This window comes from Entelurus aequoreus, linkage group LG05, assembly GCF_033978785.1.
Source record: "Entelurus aequoreus isolate RoL-2023_Sb linkage group LG05, RoL_Eaeq_v1.1, whole genome shotgun sequence".
NCBI lineage: Eukaryota > Metazoa > Chordata > Actinopteri > Syngnathiformes > Syngnathidae > Entelurus > Entelurus aequoreus.
In genome coordinates, this window is record NC_084735.1 from 18,766,799 (window position 1) to 18,794,169 (window position 27,371).

Sequence of the window (27,371 nt, forward strand, 5' to 3'; positions counted from 1 at the left end):
GTAGAACAAGGGGGTGTTATTATTTTACTTTCATTATTTGTCAGTATTTTGGGGGGGGGGGGGGGGGGGGGCAAAAAAAAGTGTGTTTTTGCAGTACCTATATTATAATTTCCTTATCAAATGAATAAATAAATATTATTTAAAAAAATATATATAAATAAATACAAATTGTAAAATGTGATAATATCGAATATAGTGGGTTTCACTATGTAAAAGTGCTTTGAGTCACTAGAGAAAAGCGCTATATAATTCCCTAATTATCCCACTGGGACTGGAATGTAGGACGAGGGGGTGTTATTATTTTACTTTTGTTATTTTTCTGTATTTAAAAAAAAAAAAAATTGGGGGGGGGAACAAAAAAAAGTGTCTGTTTTTTCAGTACCTATATTATAATTTCCTTATCAAATTAATAAATAATTATTTATTTTTTTAAATAATTGTAAAATGTTGTGATAATATCGAATATAGTGGTATCGACATGGTCGACATGTGTATCGAGCCAGGCCGAGTTTCTCGGGTGAGTCCTACAAGTGGAGGAAGTCCTCGTCCCCCCTTTAAAAAAAAAAAGCCAACATGGCGCCCTGTAGTCCGCCACCTCGGCTCCTGTGGACCTTGGCCCCGCTGCTCCTCGGCCTGGGCTCGGTGGTGTGCCAGTACGAGAAGTACAGCTTCCGGAGCTTCCCCCGACACGAGCTGATGCCGCTGGAGTCGGCCTACAAGTTCGCGCTGGACCAGTACACGGAGGAGAAGTGGGGGGACTCGGTAGAGTACATGGAGGTGTCCCTTCGTCTCTACCGCCTGCTGCGGGACAGCGAGGCCTTCTGCAACCTCAACTGCAGCTCCGTGCGCAGCCGCGACGAGGACAAGTTGGCGGGCTTCCCGGAGCTCCGGGCCTTCGGCAACGTGCTGCACCGGGCCCACTGCTTGAAGCGCTGCAAGCACGGCCTGCCCGCCTTCAGACAGGCCATGCCCAGCAGGGACACCCTGGAGGAGTTCGAGAGGAGGGAGCCCTACAGGTACCTGCAGTACGCCTACTTCAAGGTGAGGCGGCCGCGCCTGCGCAGTGTCACGACGAGAAACGTTACTTGTCAATTGTTGTTGTCGTGACGTCACATGCGTGCCACGGATACAAGCTAGAGAAGTTGGGGCTGTCACGCCAAATTTCTTCCCCCCTACAAAAACCTTCCCCCCCCATTTACTTCCGGGGCTGCGTCCAGTAAAGTCACAAAGTTGCCGGGGGTCCTTAACCGGCACGCGACTGTCCTGTTTCGCGCCTGTACGAAAAAAAACCAAAAATCGTTTTTTTCAGATTCCAGCAGCTGTCAAAGACAAAGTATCCTTCCAGCGACGGGCAGTCAAAGCCGAAGTGCTATCGATCGCTGTCAATGACGTAAGAGCAGGGATGTCAAACGTACGGCCCGAGGGCCGGATCAGGCCCGCGAACAGGTTTTATCCGGCCCGCAGGATGAGTTTGCTAAGTATAAAAATTAACCTGAAATTTTTGAATGGAAGAAACAGCTGTTCTAAATGTGTCCATTAGATGTCGCAATAGCAATTCTTTGTATCTTTGTAGATGATGCTACATATGTAAAAAGTAAACCACATGATGTGAGTACATCAGTCAAGGAAAATGATCAAACTACATAAATAACATCCTGTAATTTGATTTCGATATATTATTTTTTTTATCTTGATAGATTGAAAATTAACACCAATGAGTTGACTGATGAACTATCACATAATTTATTCAGAAAATATAAATAACAACCAAAAAAGTATATATACTATTAACCGCAACAGGTAATTGTAAAAAAAAACAACATTATGATTTGTACAATTTCAGAATGTGCTTGTTCTATTTTTAAACAAAGAATCTGAAGTTTTTTTAATTTTTAAGTTATCATGCCTTGATTGTACCAGTCCGGCCCACTTGGGAGTAGATTTGTCTTCATGTGGCCCCCGATCTAAAATGAGTTTGACACCCCTGCGTAAGAGGAAACATGACCACGGAAGTAAAAGTTTTGTAGGGGGAAGAAATTTGGCGTGACACCCCCCACTCCATTACAATTGTTTTTCACACTCTTTTGCGACTTTTATTCGAATTTGATTTCATTAATTCATTTCAAACACAACAAACTTGAGTGAAGACATGTTATCATACATGTATTACATGTATGCCCGCCATCTTGTCAAAATCTCCCCAATCGTTTGCAAATGTTGTCTTATATTTTATGCCTTTTTTTTTTTTTTTGTCGAAGAAAATGTGTTGCATTTGAATGGCAAACACACAAAGTATGACGCAATATGTTCCACCCAAAAAAATATTTCAAAGTGGAATATTTGATGTGAGTAGGTCAATAATTCATAACACTGATTTTGATTCGTTATTATTTTTTGAACTATGACAGTTTAAAAAAAAAAATGACGCTAAAATAATTGGGGATCCAAAAGGGCCCCACACATAAAAGTGTTATAAATAAGTCCATTTTTTTGTTTTGTAAACTTTTAACTAGAGATGTCCGATAGTATCGGCCTGCCGATATTATAAATGCTTTAAAACAGGGGTCCCCAAACTACGGCCCCCCAGCGTCCAAAATCCGTCCCGCGGGAAGTCCCAAGTTAAAAAAAAAATATATATATATATATATATTTTTATTTTTTATTTTTTATTTTTTTAAATTATTTTTTTATTTTTAAATTTGTCCTTACTAGTCCATTTTCTACCGTCTCCTAGCCACTCAGGCAAATCATATTGTCTAAAAATAAATTTTACCATCGATAACGTGACATGCAGCAAGTGCGCTCTTTAAGTCAATTAGTGCGCGAGGAATATATATGTATGAATACATATATATATATATATATATATATATATATATATATATATATATATATATATATATATATATATATATATACATATACATATATACATACATGTATATATACACATTTACATATACATATATACACACACACACACATATACCGGTATATATATATATATATATATATATATATATATATATATATATATATATATATATATATATATATATATATATATATATACACATATACATATATACATACATGTATATATACACATTTACATATACATATATACACACACACACATATATATATATATATATATATATATATATATATATATATATATATATATATATATATATATATATATATATATATATATATATATGTATATATATGTACACTACCGTTCAAAAGGTTTGGGGTCACCCAAACAATTTTGTGGAATAGCGTTCATTTCTAAGAACAAGAATAGACTGTCGAGTTTCAGATGAAAGTTCTCTTTTTCTGGCCATTTTGAGCGTTTAATTGACCCCACAAATGTGATGCTCCAGAAACTCAATCTGCTCAAAGGAAGGTCAGTTTTGTAGCTTCTGTAACGAGCTAAACTGTTTTCAGATGTGTGAACATGATTGCACAAGGGTTTTCTAATCATCAATTAGCCTTCTGAGCCAATGAGCAAACACATTGTACCATTAGAACACTGGAGTGATAGTTGCTGGAAATGGGCCTCTATACACCTATGTAGATATTGCACCAAAAACCAGACATTTATGCGGCCCCGGAGTCAAAAAGTTTGGGGACCCCTGCTTTGAAATGTAATATCGGAAATTATCTGTATAGTTTTTTTTTGTTTTTTTTTAATTAAATCAACATAAAAAACACAAGATACACTTACAATTAGTGCACCAACCCAAAAAAACCTCCCTCCCCCATTTACACTCATTCACACAAAAGGGTTGTTTCTTTCTGTTATTAATATTTTGGTTCCTACATTATATATCAATATTTATCAATACAGTCTGCAAGGGATACAGTCCGTAAGCACACATGATTGTGCGTGCTGCTGGTCCACTAATAATACTAACCTTTAACAGTTCATTTTACTCATTTTCACGAATTACTAGTTTCTATATAACTGTTTTTATATTGTTTTACCTTCTTTTTTATTCAAGAACATGTTTTTAATTTATTTATCTTATCTTATTTTATTAATTTTTTGAAAAGGACGTTATCTTCACCATACCTGGTTGTCCAAATTAGGCATAATAATGTGTTAATTCCACAACTGTATATATCGGTATCGGTTGATATCGGTATCGGTTATTAAGAGTTGGACAATATCGGAATATCGGATATCGGCAAAAAAGCCATTATCGGACATCCCTACTTTTAACGCTCAAGTTTTTCGATCAACTTCATATATATTTGTTGATTTGAAGTTTTTATTTAAAAAAAAAAAGTGTTTTATACCCTTTTTGTCAAAGAAAATGTAGGGTTTTCTTATATGGCAAAAACACAAAATATGCGGTACTTCCCCCCCAGAATATTTCCAAATGGAATATTTACTGTAAAGTAATTGGAGCCTTGAATATGTCAATAATTCATAACATTGATTTTGATTCATTATTATTTTTTGCGCATTTAGTTGAAAAAAAATCCCATTAAAATTCTTGGCGATGCAAAAGGGCCCCACTCATAAAAGTGTCATTCATATTTTTTTTTTGCTTTCAACATTTAAATCTCTCAATTAACTTCAGATCTATCCGTCTTTTAGAAAATGTTGATAATTTATTTAAAAATGTTTGTTTTATACCCTTTTTGTCAAAGAAAATGTTGTTTTTTTATATGGGAAACACACAAAATATGCAATATTTTCCCCAAAAAATATTTCAAAGTGGAATATTTGATGTGAGTAGGTCAATAATTCATAACACTGATTTTGATTCATTATTATCTTTTGAACAATGACAGTTTAAAAAAAAATCCCACTAAAATAATTGGGGATCCATAAGGGCCCCACACATAAAAGTGTTATAAATAAGTCAATCTTTTTGTTTTGTAAACTTTTAACGCTTAAGTCTTTCGATCAACTTCATATCTATTTGTTAATTTTAAGTTGTTTTTAAAAAAAAAAATTTTTATACCCTTTTTGCCAAAGAAAATGTTATTTTTTATATGGCAAAAACACAAAATATGCGATATTTTCCCCCCCAGAATATTTCCAAATGGAATATTTACTGTAAAGTAATTGGAGCCTTGAATATGTCAATAATTCATAACGTAGATTTTGATTCATTATTATTTTTTGCACATTTAGTTGAAAAAAAATCCCATTAAAATTCTTGGTGATACAAAAGGGCCTCACTCATAAAAGTGTCATTCATATTTTTGCTTTCAACATTTAAATCTCTCAATTAACTTCAGATCTATCCATCTTTTAGAAAATGTTGATCATTTATTTAATAAGTTTTGTTTTATACCCTTTTTGTCAAAGAAAATGTTGTTTTTTTATATGGCAAAAACACAAAATATGCAATATTTTCCCCCAAAAATATTTCAAAGTGGAATATTTGATGTGAGTAGGTCAATAATTCATAACACTGATTTTGATTCATTATTATCTTTTGAACAATGACAGTTTAAAAAAAAATCCCACTAAAATAATTGGGGATCCAAAAGGGCCCCACACATAAAAGTGTTACAAATAAGTAAATCTTTTTGTTTTGTAAACTTTTAACGCTTAAGTCTTTCGATCAACTTCATATCTATTTGTTAATTTTAAGTTTTTATTTTTTGAAATTTGTTTTATACCCTTTTTGTCAAAGAAAATGTTATTTTTTATATGGCAAAAACACAAAATATGTGATATTTCCCCCCCAGAATATTTCCAAATGGAATATTTACTGTAAAGTAATTGGAGCCTTGGATATGTCAATAATTCATAACACTGATTTTGATTCATTATTATTTTTTGAGCATTTAGTTGAAAAAAAAAGTCCCACTAAAATTTATTGGCGATACAAAAGGGCCACATTTATAAAAGTGTCATTCATATTGTTTTTTGCTTTCAACGTTTAAATTTCTTGATTAACTTCAGATCTAAGCGTCAATTATAACTTTTTATTATTTATTAAATAAAGTTTGTTTTATACCCTTTTTGTCAAAGAAAACGTTGTTTTTTTATATGGCAAAAACACAAAATATGCAATATTTTCCCCAAAAAATATTTCAAAATGTTGTAGTTGATGTGAAGTAATTGGAGCCTTAAATAGGTCAATAATTCATAACAACGTTAATTTTAATTCATTATTATTTTTTGAACAATGGCATTTAAAAAAAAATCCCACTAAAATTCTTGGAGATCCAAAAGGGCCCCACTCATAAAAGTGTTAAAAATAAATAAAACATTATTTTTGTTGCTTTCAACGCTTAAATCTCTCAAATAACTTAAGATCGATTTGTCGTTTATAAGTTTTTTAATACGTTTTTTAATGTTTTTTGTTTGTTTTATGCCCTATTTGTCATAGTAAATGTTTTTTTTATGGCAAACAATTTGAAAGTGGAATATTTGAACGTAAACGCTCACATTATGTCGTGCTTCTCAATTGTTGTTGTTGTGACGTCACATGCGTGCCACGGATACAAGCAGGGAGAAGTTGGGGCCCCCCCACTCCACTCCACTGCAATTGTTTTTCACACTCTTTTGCGACTTTTATTCAAATTTGATTTCATTAATTCATTTGAAACACAACAAACTTGTGTGAAGTTGGCACCGCCATCTTGTCAAAATCTCCCCAATTGTTTGTGCTACGCAAATGTTTTCTTATATTTTATGCCTTTTTTTTGGTCGAATAAAACTTGTTGCATTTAAATGGCAAACACACACAAAACATGATGCAATATGTTTCAAAGTTACATTTTTGATGTGAGGAATTTGGAGCCTTGATTTGGTCCAAGCTAAGAAGCAAGCTAACTTAGAATGGTACCCACTCGCAAGTCCACCTACTCACATGTATGCTAACATGTTTTATATAAGTATTACATGTGCACTAACATGTCTTAAATATTTATTACATGTACGCTAACATGTCTTATATATGTATTACATGTATGCTATTGCTAACATGTCTTATATATGTATTACATGTATGCTATTGCTAACATGTCTTATATATGTATTACATGTAGGGCTGCAACAACTAATCGATTATAAAAATATTTAGCGATTAATTTAGTCATCGATTCGTTGGATCTATGCTATGCGCATTTTTTTTTTTTTTTTTTTACATTTTGGCTTTTTTTTTTTTTTAATAAACTTTTATTTATAAACTGCAACATTTACAAACAGCTGAGAAACAATAATCAAAATAAGTATGGTTCCAGTATGCTGGTTTTTTTCAATAAAATACTGGAAAGGATAGAAATGTAGTTTGTCTCTTTTACCCGATTATTAATCGATTAATCGAAGTAATAATCGACAGATTAATCGATTATCAAATTAGTTGTTAGTTGCAGCCCTAGTTAAAAGTTTAATACATGTCTTATATATGTATTACATGTATGCTAACATGTCTTATACATGTATTGCATGTATGCTAGCATGTCTTACATATGTATTACATGTATGCTTGCATGTCTTATACATGTACTACATGTATGTTAACATGTCTTATAAATGTATTACATGTATGTTAACATGTCTTATACATGTATGCTAACATGTCTTATATATGTGTTACATGTATGCTAGTATGTCTTATACATGTATTACATGTATGCTAACATGTCTTATATATGTATTACATGTATGATAACATGTCTTATATATGTATTACATGTATGATAACATGTCTTATACATGTATTACATGTATGCTAACATTTCTTATATATGTATTACATGTATGCTAACATGTCTTATATATGTATTACATGTATGCTAACGTGTCTTATATATGTATTACATGTATACTAACATGTCTTATATATGTATTACATGTATGCTAACGTGTCTTATATATATATTACATGTATGCTAACGTGTCTTATATATGTATTACATGTATGCTAACGTGTCTTATATATGTATTACATGTATGCTAACATGTCTTATATATGTATTACATGTATGTTAACATGTCTTATACATGTATTACATGTCTTATATATGTATTACATGTATGCTAGTATGTCTTATACATGTATTACATGTATGCTAACATGTCTTATAAATGTATTACATGTATGTTAACATGTCTTATACATGTATGCTAACATGTCTTATATATGTATTACATGTATGCTAGTATGTCTTATACATGTATTACATGTATGCTAACATGTCTTATATATGTATTACATGTATGATAACATGTCTTATATATGTATTACATGTATGATAACATGTCTTATACATGTATTACATGTATGCTAACATGTCTTATGTATGTATTACATGTATGCTAACATGTCTTATATATGTATTACATGTATGCTAACGTGTCTTATATATGTATTACATGTATACTAACGTGTCTTATATATGTATTACATGTATACTAACATGTCTTATATATGTATTACATGTATGCTAACGTGTCTTATATATATATTACATGTATGCTAACGTGTCTTATATATGTATTACATGTATGCTAACGTGTCTTATATATGTATTACATGTATGCTAACATGTCTTATATATGTATTACATGTATGCTAACATGTCTTATATATGTATTACATGTATGTTAACATGTCTTATACATGTATTACATGTCTTATATATGTATTACATGTATGCTAGTATGTCTTATACATGTATTACATGTATGCTAACATGTCTTATATATGTATTACATGTATGATAACATGTCTTATACATGTATTACATGTATGCTAACATGTCTTATATATGTATTACATGTATGCTAGTATGTCTTATATATGTATTACATGTATGCTAGTATGTCTTATACATGTATTACATGTATGCTAACATGTCTTATATATGTATTACATGTATGATAACATGTCTTATATATGTATTACATGTATGATAACATGTCTTATACATGTATTACATGTATGCTAACATGTCTTATGTATGTATTACATGTATGCTAACATGTCTTATATATGTATTACATGTATGCTAACGTGTCTTATATATGTATTACATGTATACTAACGTGTCTTATATGTGTATTACATGTATACTAACATGTCTTATATATGTATTACATGTATGCTAACGTGTCTTATATATATATTACATGTATGCTAACGTGTCTTATATATGTATTACATGTATGCTAACGTGTCTTATATATGTATTACATGTATGCTAACATGTCTTATATATGTATTACATGTATGCTAACATGTCTTATATATGTATTACATGTATGTTAACATGTCTTATACATGTATTACATGTCTTATATATGTATTACATGTATGCTAGTATGTCTTATACATGTATTACATGTATGCTAACATGTCTTATATATGTATTACATGTATGATAACATGTCTTATACATGTATTACATGTATGCTAACATGTCTTATATATGTATTACATGTATGCTAGTATGTCTTATACATGTATTACATGTATGCTAACATGTCTTATAGATGTATTACATGTACGATAACATGTCTTATATATGTATTACATGTACGATAACATGTCTTATACATGTATTACATATATGCTAGCATGTCTTATACATGTATTACATGTATGCTAGCATGTCTTATACATGTATTACATGTATGCTAGCATGTCTTATACATGTATTACATGTACGCTAACATGTCTTATATATGTATTACATGTACGATAACATGTCTTATACATGTATTACATATATGCTAGCATGTCTTATACATGTATTACATGTATGCTAGCATGTCTTATACATGTATTACATGTATGCTAACATGTCTTATTTATGTATTACATGTATGCTAACGTGTCTTATATATGTATTACATGTATGCTAACATGTCTTATATATGTATTACATGTATGCTAACATGTCTTATATATGTATTACATGTATGCTAACGTGTCTTATATATGTATTACATGTATGCTAACATGTCTTATATATGTATTACGTGTATGCTAACATGTCTTATATATGTATTACATGTATGTTAACATGTCTTATACATGTATTACATGTATGCTACCATGTCTTATATATGTATTACATGTATCCTAACATGTCTTATATATGTATTACATGTATGCTAACATGTCTTATATATGTATGACATGTGTGCTAGCATGTCTACAAAGCATTTTCCACACAGCCCACAGGGGGCGCCACACTTGTCACATTTCCACTCCCGAGTGCTCATGTTGTGCGTGGTGGTCTGGTCAGTCGGACAGGTTAGCCAAGGCGGTGTCGGCCGCTCACACCTTCCTGCTCAAGCACCCCAACGACGAGATGATGCAGAGGAACATGGCCTACTACAAGAGCCTGCCGGGGGCCGAGGAGCACCTCAAAGACCTGGAGACCAAATCCTACGAGGTACGCCGTCTCAGCGCAAGGCTTCAAAGGTGACAATAACCAGCGAGGTGTGTGTGTGTGTGTGTGTGTTACCCCTAGACCCTCTTCATACGCGCGGTGCGGGCGTACAACGGCGACAACTTCCGCACGTCGGTGTCCGACATGGAGCTGGCGCTGCGCGACTTCTTCAAGGTCTACGACGAGTGTCTGGCGGCCTCAGAGGGACCGAGGAACGTGAAGGACTTTAAGGATTTCTACGGGTCCATCGCGGGTCAGTGCAGTCGCCACACCAGAGGATGATGATGATGCTGTTGTCTGTCCCAATACTTTTGTCCAGGGGTGCGCGCACTTTTCCCACTGAGGGCCACACACTGAAAAATCGAAACATGCAGGGGCCCTTTTTGGTATTTCTCATTATCAAAACCAATACAACACAGACATTTTTTGAACCTGGACCCCTCACCTCAAGTTCTGTCCCGGGGACCCGAAATGGTTTCAGTCCTAAAAATGTTCAAAATAAGTCATATATATATATATTTTATTATTATTATTCAGCGCTTTTTTTATGTAGTAGAAAGTCGAATATTTGATGTGAAGTAATTGGAGCCTTGAATATGTCAATAATATTTTTTTTAAAAGAAATGCCACTGAAAGTCTTGAGGATCCAACAGGGTCTCACTTATAAAAGTGTTAAAAATAAAAAAGTATTTTCTTACTTTCAACACTTAAATCTATACATCAATTTCTGATCTATCCGTCGTTTAATACTTTTTATTATTTACTTAAAAATGTTTGTTTCCTACACTTTTTGTCAAATAAATTTTAGTTTTTTATGGCAAAAACACTAAATATGCAAAAGGGTCCCACACATAAAAGTGTTATAAATAAGTCAATCTTTTTGTTTTGTAAACTTTTAACACCTAAGTCTTTCGATCAACTTCATATCTATTTGTTAATTTTAAGTTTTTATTTTTTTAAATTTGTTTTATACCCTTTTTGTCAAAGAAAATGTTTTTTTTTATGGCAAAAACACAAAATTTGGAATATTTTCCCCCAAAATATTTCCAAAGTGAATATTTAATGTGAAGTAATTGGAGCCTTAAGTAAATCAATATTTTATAACATTGATTTTGATCCATTATTATTTTTGGAGCATTTAGTTTAAAAAAAAGTCCCACTAAAATTTCTTGGCGATACAAAATGGCCACATTTATAAAAATGTCATTCGTATTTTTTTTTTGCTTTCAACGTTTAAATCTCTCCATTAACTTCATAGCTAACCGTCAATTACAACTTTTTATTATTTATTTAATAAGGTTTGTTTTAACCCTTTTTGTCGAAGAAAATTTTGTTGTTTTTTCTATGGGAAACACACAAAGTATGCAATATTTTCCCCCAAAATTATTTCAAAGTGGAATATTTGATGTGAGTAGGTCAATAATTCATTACACTGATTTTGATTCATTATTATTTTTTGAACAATGACAGTTTAAAAAAAAATCCCACTAAAATAATTGGGGATCCAAAAGGGCCCCAGATATAAAAGTGTTATAAATAAGTCAATCTTTTTGTTTTGTAAACTTTTAACACCTAAGTCTTTCGATCAACTTCATATCTATTTGTTAATTTTAAGTTTTTATTTTTTTAAATTTGTTTTATACCCTTTTTGTCAAAGAAAATGTTGTTTTTTATGGCAAAAACACAAAATAAGCACTATTTCCAAATTGAATATTTGATGTGAAGTAATTGAAGCCTTAAGTAGATCAATATTTTACAACATTAATTTTGATTCATTATTATTTTTTGAGCATTTAGTAAAAAAAAAAAAGGTCCCACTAAAATTTATTGGCGATGCAAAAGGGCCACATTTATAAAAGTGTCATTTATATATTTTTTTGCTTTCAACGTTTAAATCTCTCGATTAACTTCAGATCTAACCGTCAATTATAACTTTATTATTATTTATTTAATAATGTTTGTTTTATACCCTTTTTGTCAAAGAAAACTTTGTTTTTTATATGGGAAACACACAAAATATGCAATATTTTCCCCCAAAAATATTTCAAAGTGGAATATTTGATGTGAGTAGGTCAATAATTCATAACACTGATTTTGATTCATTATTATTTTTTGAACTATGACAGTTAAAAAAAAAATCCCACTAAATAATTGGGGATCCAAAAGGGCCCCACACATAAAAGTGTTATAAATAAGTAAATATTTGTTTTGTAAACTTTTAACACTTAAGTCTTTCGATCAACTTCATATCTATTTGTTAATTTTAAGTTTTTATTATTTAAAATTTGTTTTATACCCTTTTTGTCAAAGAAAATGTTGTTTTTTTTATATGGCAAAAACACAAAACATGCGATATTTCCCCCTCAGAATATTTCCAACTGGAATATTTACTGTGAAGTAATTGGAGCCTTGAATATGTCAATAATTCATAACATTGATTTTGATTCATTATTATTTTTTGCGCATTTAGTCAAAAAAAATCCCATTAAAATTCTTGGCGATACAAAAGGGCCCCACTCATATAAGTGTCATTCATATTTTTTTTTTGCTTTCAACATTTAAATCTCTCGATTAACTTCAGATTTATCCGTAGTTTAGAACATTTGTATTATTTAGAGATGTCCGATAATATCGGCCTGCCGATATTATCGGCCGATATATGCGTTAAAATGTAATATCTGAAATTATTGTTTTTTTTATTATCGGTATCGTTTTTTTTTGTTTTTTTTTATTTTTTATTTGTTTTAATTAAATCAACATAAAAAACACAAGATACACTTACAATTAGTGCACCAACCCAAAACACCTCCCTCCCCCATTTACACTCATTCACACAAAAGGGTTGTTTCTTTCTGTTATTAATATTCTGGTTCCTACATTATATATCAATATATATCAATACAGTCTGCAAGGGATACAGTCCGTGCGTGCTGCTGCTCCACTAATAGTACTAACCTTTAACAGTTCATTTTACTCATTTTCATTAATTACTAGTTTCTATGTAACTGTTTTTATATTGTTTTACTTTCTTTTTTATTCAAGAATTTTTTTTAAATTTATTTATCTTATTTTATTTTATTCATTTTTTTAAAAAAAGGACCTTATATTCACCATACCTGGTTGTCCAAATTAGGCATAATAATGTGTTAATTCCACGACTGTATATATCGGTATCGGTTGATATCGGTATTGGTAATTAAGAGTTGGACAATATCGGATATCGGCAAAAAACGCCATTATCGGACCTTAAATAGGTTAATAATTTATAACAACATTGATTTTAATTGATTATTATTTTTTACGACAGTATTTAAAAACAAATCCCACTAAAATGATCATATATATATATATATATATATATATATATATATATATATATATATATATATATATATATATATATATATATATATATATATATACACATACACTACCGTTCAAAAGTTTGGGGTAACCCAAACAATTTTGTGGAATAGCCTTCATTTCTAAGAACAAGAATAGACTGTCGAGTTTCAGATGAAAGTTCTCTTTTTCTGGCCATTTTGAGCGTTTAATTGACCCCACAAATGTGATGCTCCAGAAACTCAATCTGCTCAAAGGAAGGTCAGTTTTGTAGCTTCTGTAACGAGCTAAACTGTTTTCAGATGTGTGAACATGATTGCACAAGGGTTTTCTAATCATCAATTAGCCTTCTGAGCCAATGAGCAAACACATTGCACCATTAGAACACTGGTGTGATAGTTGCTGGAAATGGGCCTCTATACACCTATGTAGATATTGCACCAAAAACCAGACATTTGCAGCTAGAATAGTCATTTACCACATTAGCAATGTATAAAGTGTATTTCTTTAAAGTTAAGACTAGTTTAAAGTTATCTTCATTGAAAAGTACAGTGCTTTTCCTTCAAAAATAAGGACATTTCAATGTGACCCCAAACTTTTGAACAGTAGTGTACATACATACAGTATATGTATATATATTTTTTATTGATTTAATTTTTTTATCATTATTTTTTATTTATTTATTTAATTTATTTTTTATTTTTTTACTTTCAACATTCAAAGTTTTTATTGTTTTATTTATCTATGTTTATTTAATGCCTTTTTTTGTCGATGAAAATGGACACAAAATAGGTGTTGAAGATAAGTCAGACATTTTTATTTTTTTACTTTCAACGCTTCAATCTGTAGATCAACTTCAGATCTATTCATCCATTATATGTTTTCATTATTTTTTTAATGTCTTTTTATTTGTTTGTTTCATGTCCATTTTGTCCGATAAAATGTTGTTTTTTTAAGTAGCAAACACAAAATAATATGCAATATTCCCGCCCCCACACCCCAAAAAAAATCCAAAGTGATTGATTAAGCCTCGATTAAGTCAATAATTCATAACATTGATTTTAATTCATTATATTTCAGAAATAACACACAACGTTACACTCTCCTTGCATTGCTCTTTTATTCCACTTTTTAATGTATTTTTATTAGTTTTTTTCAATAGCGTTTTTAGAATGGGCCGTTAACAAAATTTGCTGCAGGTTCCTGCTTTAGTCCATGTCATGTTGAATCATTGAGGCCACAAATGGTGTGCAATCATTTATGTAGAATTTGCGTTTTTTGGGGGGGGTTTGGAGGCTGTCCCAATACTTTTGCAGAGGTATGTTTTTGCGCCATTTTGACTCCTTCCCCGGCGCCCCTCCCCCACAGACCACTACACGGAGGTCCTGGAGAGGAAGGTGACGTGCGAGAGCGACCTGACGCCCGTGGTTGGAGGCTTCGTGGTGGAGAAGTTTGTGGCCACCATGTACCACTACCTGCAGTTTGCCTACTACAAGCGTGAGGAGCACGCTCTCTTTCACTGTCATGTTGTTGTTGTTGTTGTTCAAGTCCACCTGCCTTTGCAGTCAAGGACCTGAAGAACGCCGTGCCGTGTGCCGCCAGCTACATGCTCTTTGACCCCTCCGACCAGGTCATGAACAACAACCTGGAGTATTACAAGTTCCACAAGGACCAGTGGGGGCTGACGGATGACGACTTCCTCCCCAGATCGGTGAGGAGCGCCCGCACACGCCCGCTGTTGTGTAGGAAGCAGTGCTGATGTTCACTCTTCTATTGTATGTGTTGTGTAGGAAGCAGTGCTGTTTTTCCACTCATCTAATGTGTGTGTAGTGCAGGGGTCGGCAACCCGCGGCTCCGGAGCCGCATGCGGCCCTTTGACCACTCTGATGCGGTTCAGCTACATACTTGCCGACCCCCCCGATTTTCCCAGGAGACTTATGGATCTTAGTGTCTCTCATAGATAACTCCCAGGGAAAATATAATCCTATTTACACTCTAATTGCTGAATAAGGGAGTGCTCTAATTGCACTGTAGTAATTGTCCTCTATAGCAGGGGTCACCAACGCGGTGCCCGCGGGCACCAGGTAGCCCGTAAGCACCAGATGAGTAGCCCGCTGGCCTGTTCTAAAAATAGCACAAATAGCAGCACTTACCAGTGAGCTGCCTCTATTTTTTAAATTTTATTTATTCACTAGCAAGCTGGTCTCGCTTTGCCCGACATTTTTAATTCTAAGAGAGACAAAACTCAAATAGAATTTGAAAATCCAAGAAAATATTTTAAAGACTTGGTCTTCACTTGTTTAGATAAATTCATTAATTTTTTTACTTTGCTTTTTATAACTTTCAGAAAGACAATTTTAGAGAAAAAACACAACCTTAAAAATTATTTTCGGATTTTTAAACACATATACCTTTTTACCTTTTAAATTCCTTCCTCTTCTTTCCTGGCAATTTAAATCAATGTTCAAGTATTTTTTTTTTTTATTGTAAAGAATAAATACATTTCAATTTAATTCTTCATTTTAGCTTGTGTTTTTTCGACGAAGAATATTTGTGAAATATTTCTTCATACGTATTATGATTAAAATTCAAAACAATTATTCTGGCAAATCTAGAAAATCTGTAGAATCAAATGTAAATCTTATTTCAAAGTCTTTTGAATTTCTTTTAAAATTTTTGTTCTGGAAAATCTAGAAGAAATAATGATTCGTCTTTGTTAGAAATATAGCTTGGTCCAATTTGTTATGTATTCTAACAAAGTGCAGATTGGATTTTAACCTATTTAAAACATCAAAATTCTAAAATTAATCTTAATCAGGAAAAATGACTAATGATGTTCCATAAATTATTTTTTTAAATTTTTTCTAAAAGATTCGAATTAGCTAGTTTTTCTCTTCTTTTTTTCGGTTGAATTTTAAAGAGTCGAAATTGAAGATAAACTATGTTTCAAAATTTAATAGTCATTTTTTTGGTGTTTTCTCCTCTTTTAAACCGTTCAATTAAGTGTAAATATAATTAATTATTAATAGAAACATAGAGTCAAAGGTAAATTGAGCAAATTGGCTATTTATGGCAATTTATTTAAGTGTGTATCAAACTGGTAGCCCTTCGCATTAATCAGTACCCAAAAAGTAGCTCTTGGTTTCAAAAAGGTTGGTGACCCCTGCTCTATAGCATTTACAAACAGCGTGCCAGCCCGGCCACATGTTGTATGTTGCTTTCCCTTGCACACATAGGAGACAGCAAAGCATACTTACTCATCAGCCACACAGCTTACACTGACGGTAGCCGTATCAAACAACTTTAACATTGCTACGTTACAAATATGCGCCACACTGTGAACCCACACCAAAAAAGAATGAAAAACACATTTCTGGAGAACATCCCACCGTAACACAACATAAACACAACACAACCAATACCCAGAATCCCATGCAGCCCTAACTCTTCCGGTCTACATTATACACCCCCGCTACCACCAAATCCCCCCACACATCAACCCCCCCCCGTGCGTTGGTTGAGCGGAAGAGTTAGGGCTGCATGGGATTCTGGGTATTGGTACCGTCAGTGTAAGATGTGTGGCTGCTGAGGTAGTACGCCTTGCTGTCACTTATGTGAGCAAGCTAAAACTTCAATCTACATGTGGTCCAGCAGGTATACTGTTTGGGCAGACTGTAGAGGGCGCTAAAAGCAGTGCCATCACGCCCTGGTATTAGGTAGTCTCCCGGAAATAATGAGAGTGTTGGCAGGTATGACGCTTTCAAAACTCGCGGGCCGCACTAACATCAAATTTCCATATTAAAGTGTGTGCCGGTGCGTGTGTCTGAGACCCCTGGTTAACATAGCGCAAAGCAATTTAAGCTTTGTATGAGGTGTTTTTCATTTTAAATTTAAAATTTTTTTTTGTGGCTCCCATTATTTTCTTTAATTTGTGAAACTCGCCAAAATGGCTCTTTGAGTGGTAAAGGTTGCCGACCCCTGGTGTAGTGTATAGCAGAGGTGGGACCAAGTCATTGCTTTGCAAGTCACAAGTAAGTCTCAAGTCTTTGCCCTCAAGTCTCGAGTCAAGTCCCGAGTCAAGACAGGCAAGTCCCGAGTCAAGTCCAAAGTCAAGACTGGAAAGTCTCAAGTCAAGTCACAAGTCCTGCATTTTGAGTTTCGAGTCCTTTCAAGTCCTTTTAACCACAGACTAATATTTTTACACAGATTGTGTATGCTTTTAAAACGCTGTATTTATTTATTAAAACAAGTGCTTTTGAAATAGCAGGAAAAAAAATAGTACTGACATTGCAATTCATAATAGCACTATTAACCAGTCATTTTAATAGTTTAAACAATTTTAAACATTTAACTCATTCCTTTACAGAATAAACACATTTGCAAAAACAAGTGCAACTGTACTTATTTGTACAAAAGTGTTAACATTGTAGTTCCATGGCATATTGCATTGTAACTAGTTCCACAGCAGTTTCTATTCTGTTCTTACCTTATCTCATTGATCTCATCTCATACTGTATGTGTGTTGATGTGTGCGTACACATGAAAAACATAACAAATACATGAACATAACAATGAACAGAGTTGTACTTTTTACATGTCAGGGCCCTATGCAATATGTACACATATTCTTAATATAGTATACATTTTAACTGACCTTTATTTGACTATGTTTGTCTGGTTGTAGGTGGCTAAAATACGCGGTGCTGCTGACCGCCGTCTAACGTTATGTTACTGTGTGTGATACATTGACTAACGTAACGTTAAGTGTAGGTACCTCATGCAACCCTGCTTAAAAAAATCACTTGACAAAAAGTATGAATAAGGTAGCAAACTGCAGTGGACGCAACATATTGCTGTGTTTGAAATGATGTTATAACCATAGACATCTTATAAGTAGACGCAATATTGGTTGCTGTGACGCGAGCAAATTGCATCTTGAAGTGGTGATGAGGAGCCTAAACTGACAGTTGACAGGTAGAAAACAAAGATGCTAAACTGACAGTTGACAGGTAGAAAACAAAGATGGTGTTCAGCGTTTTCCTGCTCAAATGAGCGGACTGTTGAAAATAGGAATCGGGGGATTACTTTTCACAAGTAAGATTTAACATTAACGTACTATTGGTTGTATTTGATGAAAATAATATTAGCACAGAGTTGAGAAGGAGCAAAGATCTTCAATATTTGTATGTGAAAATCACAAATAAATCTTCTGGGGGAGGATGACCCCCCTACAGGGGTTTGGTTTGCAAACTTTCAGCCCCACCTAAAACAAAATTCACCAGCCGCCACTGATTATGATGCATTCTCATTTTAGGCAAAATATAAGACAATACTTTCTTAACAGTATAATTGTAACCAGGAATAAGTCTTCAAGTAACAATATTCAAATACTAACATTGTTGGGTAAGACAGAATTTGGTTTTATTCTGAATCCAGTGAAACAGATTGGTGGTTTTAGCTGATATAAATACTTGCAAGTGTTTATATATGTTTATGTTTAAGTATTTGGCAGACACTTTTATCCAAAGCGACATACATCAAAAATACATATAAAACAATCACTGTAAACATGATCATTTAAGGGAAGAATGTAATAGAAAATATCAATACAAAGTGTCAAGACAGAATAAACTCTCTGCTGCTGCAGCAACAGATATACAGTCTATAAGATATATAGATATCTAATGTATTCATACATTGTTTATGTAGCATGTATATATAACCTCATCATATAGTCTCTTCAACTTAAAAATAGTTTTTTCCCCCTTCTCTGGGATTATATTCCCAGTTTTGATCTGGTCACTTATAGCATATAAGAATATTCTATTACTGTTAAGCAAACTATGAATAATAATAAAACATGTGTCCTTTATCATAGCTACACGTATGACAAAAAAGCGTGTGAAAATCAGTGGTATTCAGTGAGGTAAGATGAATTAACAGTTCATTGCTCCTGCCAAATGAATTGCACTGAGTGGAGCGGATCACCACTCCAAGATGGCGGCCCCGCGTCTCGTCTGCGCCAGTAGGCAGTAGCGCTCTATGCTGCGTACCCTTATAAGATGTCTATGGTTATAACGTTAGCAGTGAGTTTACAGCCTCACTGATTTAACTACACAGCAAATAAAAGTCACGTTACTTAGCCAATAAACGTTATCTTACATTCAAAACTTACCCTTCTTTGTGCAACTTCAAATGTCGAACGAAGTTGGAAGTTGTTGCGTCTCCGTCTGTAATATTCCAACTGCGTGATTTGCATACGGCAATTCGTTTTTTGTTGACCAAGTCGTAGTTTTTATACCCGAACGAAACCAACTTTGGTATAAATCTTTCTCACTGGCGCGTTGTTTGACAACTCTTGTTCATTGGTTGTCCTGCAATTTGATTGGCTGAATGCTGTGGGATGAAAACAATGTAGATCTAATTTGATTGGCTGTTGTACTGCGAGCACACACGCTGACACGCAGCACACACGCTGATAGACAGACACGTACAAAATGAAAGCTACGGAGCGCTCCCAAATAACTTTTTAAACTTTAGGTTTTGGGGAAAGTAGCAAGTCATGTCAAGTCAAAAGGCTCAAGTCCAAGTGAAGTCACAAGTCATTGATGTTAAAGTCCAAGTCGAGTTGCAAGTCTCTTTACATTTTGTCAAGTCGAGTCTAAAGTCATCAAATTCATGACTCGAGTCTGACTCGAGTCCAAGTCATGTGACTCGAGTCCACACCTCTGGTGTATAGTGATGAGTGTTGTTGTTCACTCATCTACTGTATGTGTTGTGTCGGAAGCAGTGCTGCTGTGCACTCATCTACTGTGTGTATTGTGTAGGAAGCCGTGTTGTTGTTCACTCATTTACTATGTGCATGGTGTAGGAAGCAGTGCTGTTGTTCACTCATATACTGTATGTGTTGTGTAGGAAGCAGTGCTATTGTTCACTCATCTACTGTATGTGTTGTGTAGGAAGCAGTGCTGTTGTTCACTCATATACTGTATGTGTTGTGTAGGAAGCAGTGCTATTGTTCACTCATCTACTGTATGTGTTGTGTAGGAAGCAGTGCTGTTGTTCACTCATCTACTGTGTGTGTTGTGTAGGAAGCAGTGCTATTGTTCACTCATCTACTGTATGTGTTGTGTAGGAAGCAGTGCTGTTGTTCACTCATCTTCTGTGTGTGTTGTGTAGGAAGCAGTGCTGTTGTTCACTCATCTACTGTGTGTGTTGTGTAGGAAGCAGTGCTGTTGTTCACTCATCTACTGTGTGTGTTGTGTAGGAAGCAGTACTATTACTCACTCATCTACTGTATGTGTTGTGTAGGAAGCAGTGCTGTTGTTTAGTCATCTACTGTGTGTGTTGTGTAGGAAGCAGTACTATTACTCACTCATCTACTGTGTGTGTTGTGTAGGAAGCAGTGCTGTTGTTCACTCATCTACTGTGTGTGTTGTGTAGGAAGCAGTGCTGTTGTTCACTCATCCACTGTGTGTGTTGTGTAGGAAGCAGTGCTGTTGTTCACTCATCCACTGTGTGTGTTGTGTAGGAAGCAGTACTATTACTCTCATCTACTGTATGTGTTGTGTAGGAAGCAGTGCTGTTGTTTAGTCATCTACTGTGTGTGTTGTGTAGGAAGCAGTACTATTACTCACTCATCTACTGTATGTGTTGTGTAGGAAGCAGTACTATTACTCACTCATCTACTGTATGTGTTGTGTAGGAAGCAGTGCTGTTGTTCACTCATCTACTGTGTGTGTTGTGTAGGAAGCAGTGCTGTTGTTCACTCATCCACTGTGTGTGTTGTGTAGGAAGCAGTGCTGTTGTTCACTCATCCACTGTGTGTGTTGTGTAGGAAGCAGTACTATTACTCACTCATCTACTGTATGTGTTGTGTAGGAAGCAGTGCTGTTGTTTAGTCATCTACTGTGTGTGTTGTGTAGGAAGCAGTGCGCTACTACAACCAGACCACTATGCAGTTGGAGATGCTGAACTTCTCCAGACAGCACCTGGCCAGTGATGACGAGGTGAGTGCACACTTCCTTCCAGAAAGTTCTTTTGGCTTCCTTGAGGACAACAAACTGTTAGCTTGCAGCTTTGATCTGGAACCTGCATTCATCCAGCTGCAGTTTCACAAGTGTCCACCAGGTTCCTGTCATATTTAGGAACTTTGACTAGGCTTTTTTAATAGGTTCCTATCATATTTAGGAACTTTGACTAGTGGTTTTTTTTTCATTAGGTTTTTGTCTTATTCAGGAACTTTGACTAGAGTTCTTTTTAATAGGTTCCTGTCCTATTCAAGAACTTTGATTAGTGTTTTTTTTTTTTAAAGGTTCCTGTCATATTAAGGAACTTTGACCAGAGTTCTTTTTAATAGGTTCCTGTCCTATTCAGTACCTCTGACTAGCTTTTTTTTTTTTTTTAAAGGTTTCAGTCATATTAAGGAAATTTGACTAGCGTTTTTTAATAGGTTCCTGTCATATTAACGAACTTTGACTAGCGTTTTTTAAATAGGTTCCTGTCATATTAAGGAACTTTGACGAGCTATTTTTTAAAAAAGGTTCCTGTCCTATTCGGGAATTTTGACTAGCGTTTTTTTTTTTTAAAGGTTCCTGTCCTACCCAGGAACTTTGACTAGAGTTTTTTTTAATAGGTTCCTGTCCTATTCAGGAACTTTGACTAGCGTTTTTTTATAGGTTCCTGTCATATTAAGGAACTTTGACTAGTGTTTTTTAATAGGTTTTTGTCATATTAAGGAAATTTGAATAGCGTTTTTTTAATAGGTTCCTGTCATATTAAGGAACTTTGACTAGTGTTTTTTTAATAGGTTCCTGTCATATTAAGGAACTTTGACTAGTGTTTTTTTAATAGGTTCCTGTCCTATTAAGGAAATTTGAATAGCGTTTTTTTAATAGGTTCCTGTCATATAAGGGAACTTTGACTAGCGTTTTTTTAATAGGTTCCTGTCATATTAAGGAACTTTGACTAGCCTTTAAAAAAAAAAAAAGATTCCTGTCCTATTAAGGAACTTTGACTAGCGTTTTGTTTAATAGGTTCCTGTCATATTAAGGAACTTTGACGAGCGTTTTTTTTAATAGGTTCCTGTCCTATTCAGGAACTTTGACTAGCATTTTTTTTAAAAGATTCCTGTCCTATTAAGGAACTTTGACTAGCGTTTTGTTTAATAGGTTCCTGTCATATTAAGGAACTTTGACGAGCGTTTTTTTTAATAGGTTCCTGTCCTATTCAGGAACTTTGACTAGCATTTTTTTTAATAGGTTCCTGTCCTATTCAGGAACTTTGACTAGAGTTTTTTTGAATAGGTTCCTGTCCTATTCAGGAACTTTGACTAGCATTTTTTTCAATAGGTTCCTGTCCTATTCAGGAACTTTGACTAGTGGGGTTTTTTTGGGTTTTTTTTTTTCCTGTCATATTAAGGAACTTTGACTAGTGTTTTTTTGATAGGTTTCTGTCTTTTTAAGGAACATTGACTAGTGTTTTTTTTTTTTTAAAGGTTCCTGTCATATTAAAGAACTTTGACTAGCGTTTTTTTTAATAAGTTCCTGTCCTATTCAGGAACTTTGACTAGCATTTTTTTAATAGGTTCCTGTCCTATTAAGGAACTTTGACTAGCGTCTTTTTTATAAGGTTCCTGTTATATTAAGAAGCCTTGACTAGTGTTTTTTTAATACGTTTCTGTCATATGAAGGAACTTTGACTGGCGTTTTCTTTTTTAAAGGTTCCTGTCATATTAAGGAATTTAATATGACAGAGGATCTTTGACTCCTGGATTTTTTTGCAATACGTTCTAAAAAACAGCAAAGTACTCCTGTACTACAGAGGATCTTTGACTACTGTTTTTTTGCAATAGGTTCATAAAAACCGCAAAGTAATCCTGTCCTACAGGGGATCTTTGACTCCTGGTTTTTTTTGCAGTACGTTCTAAAAAACAGCAATGTACTCCTGTCCTACAGAGGATCTTTGACTCGTGTTTTTTTGCATTAGGTTCATAAAAACCGCAAAGTACTCCTGTCCTACAGAAGATCTTTGACTTGTGTTTTTTTGCATGAGGTTCTAAAAAGCAGCAGTGTGCTACTGCCTAAAGTGTCCACCAGGGGGAGGCATAGCACAGCTCCATGTGTATAATAAAATAAATAAATAGTCACGTAATTCACTTTAAAGCAATTAATATACGATACGACCGTAGTTTGTGGCCCCTGATCTACAGATTTAAGCGTTGAAAGTAAAAAAAAACATTAACATGAAATACTTGTACAACTTTTATGACTGATACCCTTTCTGGTCCACAGGATCTTTAACATTTACCAAACTTGAAGGGAGCACAAAGGGTTAAAAAACATCTATTCATTGCAGTGATTCTCAAACTGTGGTACGGTACGCGGGTTCCACCTAGTGGTACGCCAAAGAATCACTTCATGAAAAATTCAAACACAGTGTTACTGTTCAAACTGTGTAATGTTACAGTGGCCAACATGTTAAAGATGCTTGTTAAAAAACCTCTGCTTTGGTTTTAATGAATACTTAGTCCTACTATGCTACTGTATTTTAATGTTGGTCATTAAGGTGCTACTTTTCTGAGGTGGGACTTGGAGAAAAAAGTTTGAGAACAACTGATGTATTGTATTGGTTTTAGGGAACTTTGACTAGCGTTTTTTTGCAGGTTCCTGACATATTCAGGAACTTTGACTAGCGTTTTTTAAATAGGTTCCTATCATATTAAGGAACTTTGACTCGTGTTTTTTAATAGGTTCCTGTCATATTAAGAAACTTCAACTTGCGTTATTTTAATAGGTTCCTGTCATATTTAGGAACTTTGACTAGCATTTTTTTGCAGGTTCCTGTCATATTAAGGAACTTTGACAAGTGTTTTTTTTTAACAGGTTCCTGTCATATTCAATAACTTTGACTAGCATTTTTTAAAAGGTTCCCGTCATATTAAGGAACTTTGACTAGCGTTGTTTTAATAGTTTCCAGTTATATTGAGGAACTTTGACTGGCGTTTATTTTAATAGGTCCCTGTCCTATTGAGGAACTTTGATTAGCGTTTTTATAACAGGTTCCTGTCATATTAAGGAACTTTGACTAGTGTTTTTTTAATAGGTTCCTGTCATAATAAGGAACTTTGACTTGCGTTTATTTTAATAGGTTCCTGTCATATTAAGGAGCTTTCACTAGCGTTTTTTAATAGATTCCTGTCATATTAAGGAACTTTGACAAGTGTTTTTTTTTTTAACAGGTTCCTGTAATATTCAATAACTTTGACTAGCATTTTTTAAAAGGTTCCCGTCATATTAAGGAACTTTGACTAGCGTTTATTTTAATAGGTTTCTGTTATATTTAAGAACTTTGACTAGCGTTTATTTTAATAGGTCCCTGTCCTATTAATGAACTTTGACTAGCGTTTTTTTTAATAGGTTTCTGTTATATTTAAGAACTTTGACTAGCGTTTATTTTAATAGGTCCCTGTCCTATTAATGAACTTTGACTAGCGTTTTTTTAAATAGGTTCCTGTCATATTAAGGAACTTTGACTATTGTTTTTTGAACAGGTTCCTGTCATATTAAGGAAGTTTGACTAGCATTTTTTAAGGAACTTTGACTGGCGTTTTTTTAATAGTTTTCTGTAATATTAAGGAACTTTGACTGCCATTTTTTAAAATAGTTTCCTATCATATTAGGGAACTTTGACTAGTGTTATTTTTGCAGATTTCTGTCATATTAAGGAACTTTGACTAGCGTATTTTTAAATAAGTTCCTGTCATTTTAAGGAACTTTGACTAGTGTTTTTTTTTTGCTGATTTCTGTCATATTAAGGAACATTGACTAGCGTTTTTTTAATAGTTTCCTGTAATATTAAGGAACTTTGACTGGCGTTTTTTTTAAATAGTTTCCTATCATTTTTTTGCAGATTTCTGTCATATTAAGGAATTTGACTGTTTTTTTTTTGCAGATTTTTGTCATATTACGGAACTTTGACTAGCGTTTTTTTAAATAAGTTCCTGTCATATTACGGAACTTTGACTAGTGGTTGTTTTTGCAGATTTCTGTCATATTAAGGAACTTTGATTAGCGTATTTTTAAATAAGTTCCTGTCATTTTAAGGAACTTTGACTGGTGTTTTTTTTTTTGCTGATTTCTGTCATATTAAGGAACTTTGACTAGTGTTTTTTTAATAGTTTCCTGTAATATTAAGGAACTTTGACTGGCGTTTTTTAAAAATAGTTTCCTATCATTTCTTTGCAGATTTCTGTCATATTAAGGAATTTGACAGTTTTTTTTGCAGATTTTTGTCATATTACGGAACTTTGACTAGTTTTTTTTTTTTTTGCTGATTTCTGTCATATTACGGAACTTTGACTTGCGTTTTTTTAAATAAATTCCTGTCATATTAAGGAACTTTGACTAGCGTTTTTTTAATAGTTTCCTGTAATATTAAGGAACTTTGACTGGCGTTTTTTTAAAATAGTTTCCTATCATATTAGGAAACTTTGACTAGTGTTTTTTTTTGCAGATTTCTGTCATATTAAGGAATTTTGACTGTTTTTTTTTTTTTTTGCAGATTTTTGTCATTACGGAACTTTGAGTAGCGTTTTTTTTAAATAAGTTCCTGTCATTTTAAGGAACTTTGACCAGTGTGTTTTTTTTTTGCTGATTTCTGTCATATTACGGAACTTTGACTAACGTTTTTTAAAATAAATTCCTGTCATATTAAGGAACTTTGACTAGTGTTTTTTTAATAGTTTCCTGTAATATTAAGGAACTTTGACTGGCGTTTTTTTTAATAGTTTCCTATCATATTAGGGAACTTTGACTAGTGTTTTTTTGGCAGATTTCTGTCATATTAAGGAATTTTGACTTGTGTTTTTTTGGCAGATTTTTTGTCATATTACGGAACTTTGACTAGGGTTGTTTTAAATAAGTTCCTGTCATTTTAAGGAACTTTGACAAATGTTTTTCTTTTGCTGATTTCTGTCCTATTACGGGACTTTGACTAGCGTTTTTTTAAATAAGTTCCTGTCATATTAAGGAACTTTGACTAGCGTTTTTTTTAATAGTTTCCTACCATATGAAGGAAAAAGTCTGACAACCACTGATGTGTTGGTTTGAAAGTTGAAAAATGCTAAAAAGCCTTGTCAGCATTGGGCCCTTGGTGCAAGTAGTTGGGGCCCCTTAACTTTCCCCAGCAAAAGGAGGTTTGCATGGCAGCGAGCGCGTGAAGATGAGACATCCTTCTGAGTGCTCCACATTTGTCGTCCACAGGGGGAAGTGGTGGAGTTCATAGACGAGTTTCTGGACTAACAAGACAAACACAAGCCGGCTATTTATTGAATTTTTAAACACAAAAGATTCTTTCTCCTCCTTTTTATATTTTATGCTTCTTTTTCTCCTTTTTTTTTTCAAAAAGGAAGTTGACGGAGAAGTGTATATTTGTACTGATTGTTCAATGGAACATTTGTTTTTACAATAAAATCATTTGCTAAAGATTGAGCAGGCTGAGTGATGGTCGCTGGAACCAAAAGTTCCAAGGCAGTGGAAAGAAACACACACTTGTGGAAGCATGTTTGAACATTGAGTGTCTGTGCAGTTTGTCTCACACACACGTAAAAATGTCTACTTGTGTGCGTGTGCGTGTGTGTGTGTGTGCGT

General features: G+C 33.7%; 1 protein-coding gene across 1 annotated transcript; it reads left to right on the top strand.

Annotated features, from left to right (window-relative positions):
* The first annotated feature begins 508 nt into the window (after positions 1-508).
* Positions 509-27,212, top strand: crtap (cartilage associated protein). Its single transcript, XM_062046263.1, has 7 exons — positions 509-1,041; positions 10,234-10,383; positions 10,462-10,633; positions 15,091-15,219; positions 15,288-15,433; positions 21,648-21,731; positions 26,985-27,212. The coding sequence occupies exons 1-7, from the start codon at positions 574-576 to the stop codon at positions 27,021-27,023; spliced, it is 1,188 nt and encodes a 395-aa protein (XP_061902247.1). The 5' UTR covers positions 509-573; the 3' UTR covers positions 27,024-27,212.
* Positions 27,213-27,371: the final 159 nt, after the last annotated feature.

Coding starts and splice junctions, on each gene's coding strand:
- crtap (XM_062046263.1), top strand. CDS start 574: ATGGCGCCCTGTAGTCCGCCACCTCGGCTCCTGTGGACCTTGGCCCCG. Junction 15,434..21,647: donor ACGACTTCCTCCCCAGATCG/GTGAGGAGCGCC, acceptor TGTGTTGTGTAG/GAAGCAGTGCGCTACTACAA. Junction 21,732..26,984: donor ACCTGGCCAGTGATGACGAG/GTGAGTGCACAC, acceptor TGTCGTCCACAG/GGGGAAGTGGTGGAGTTCAT.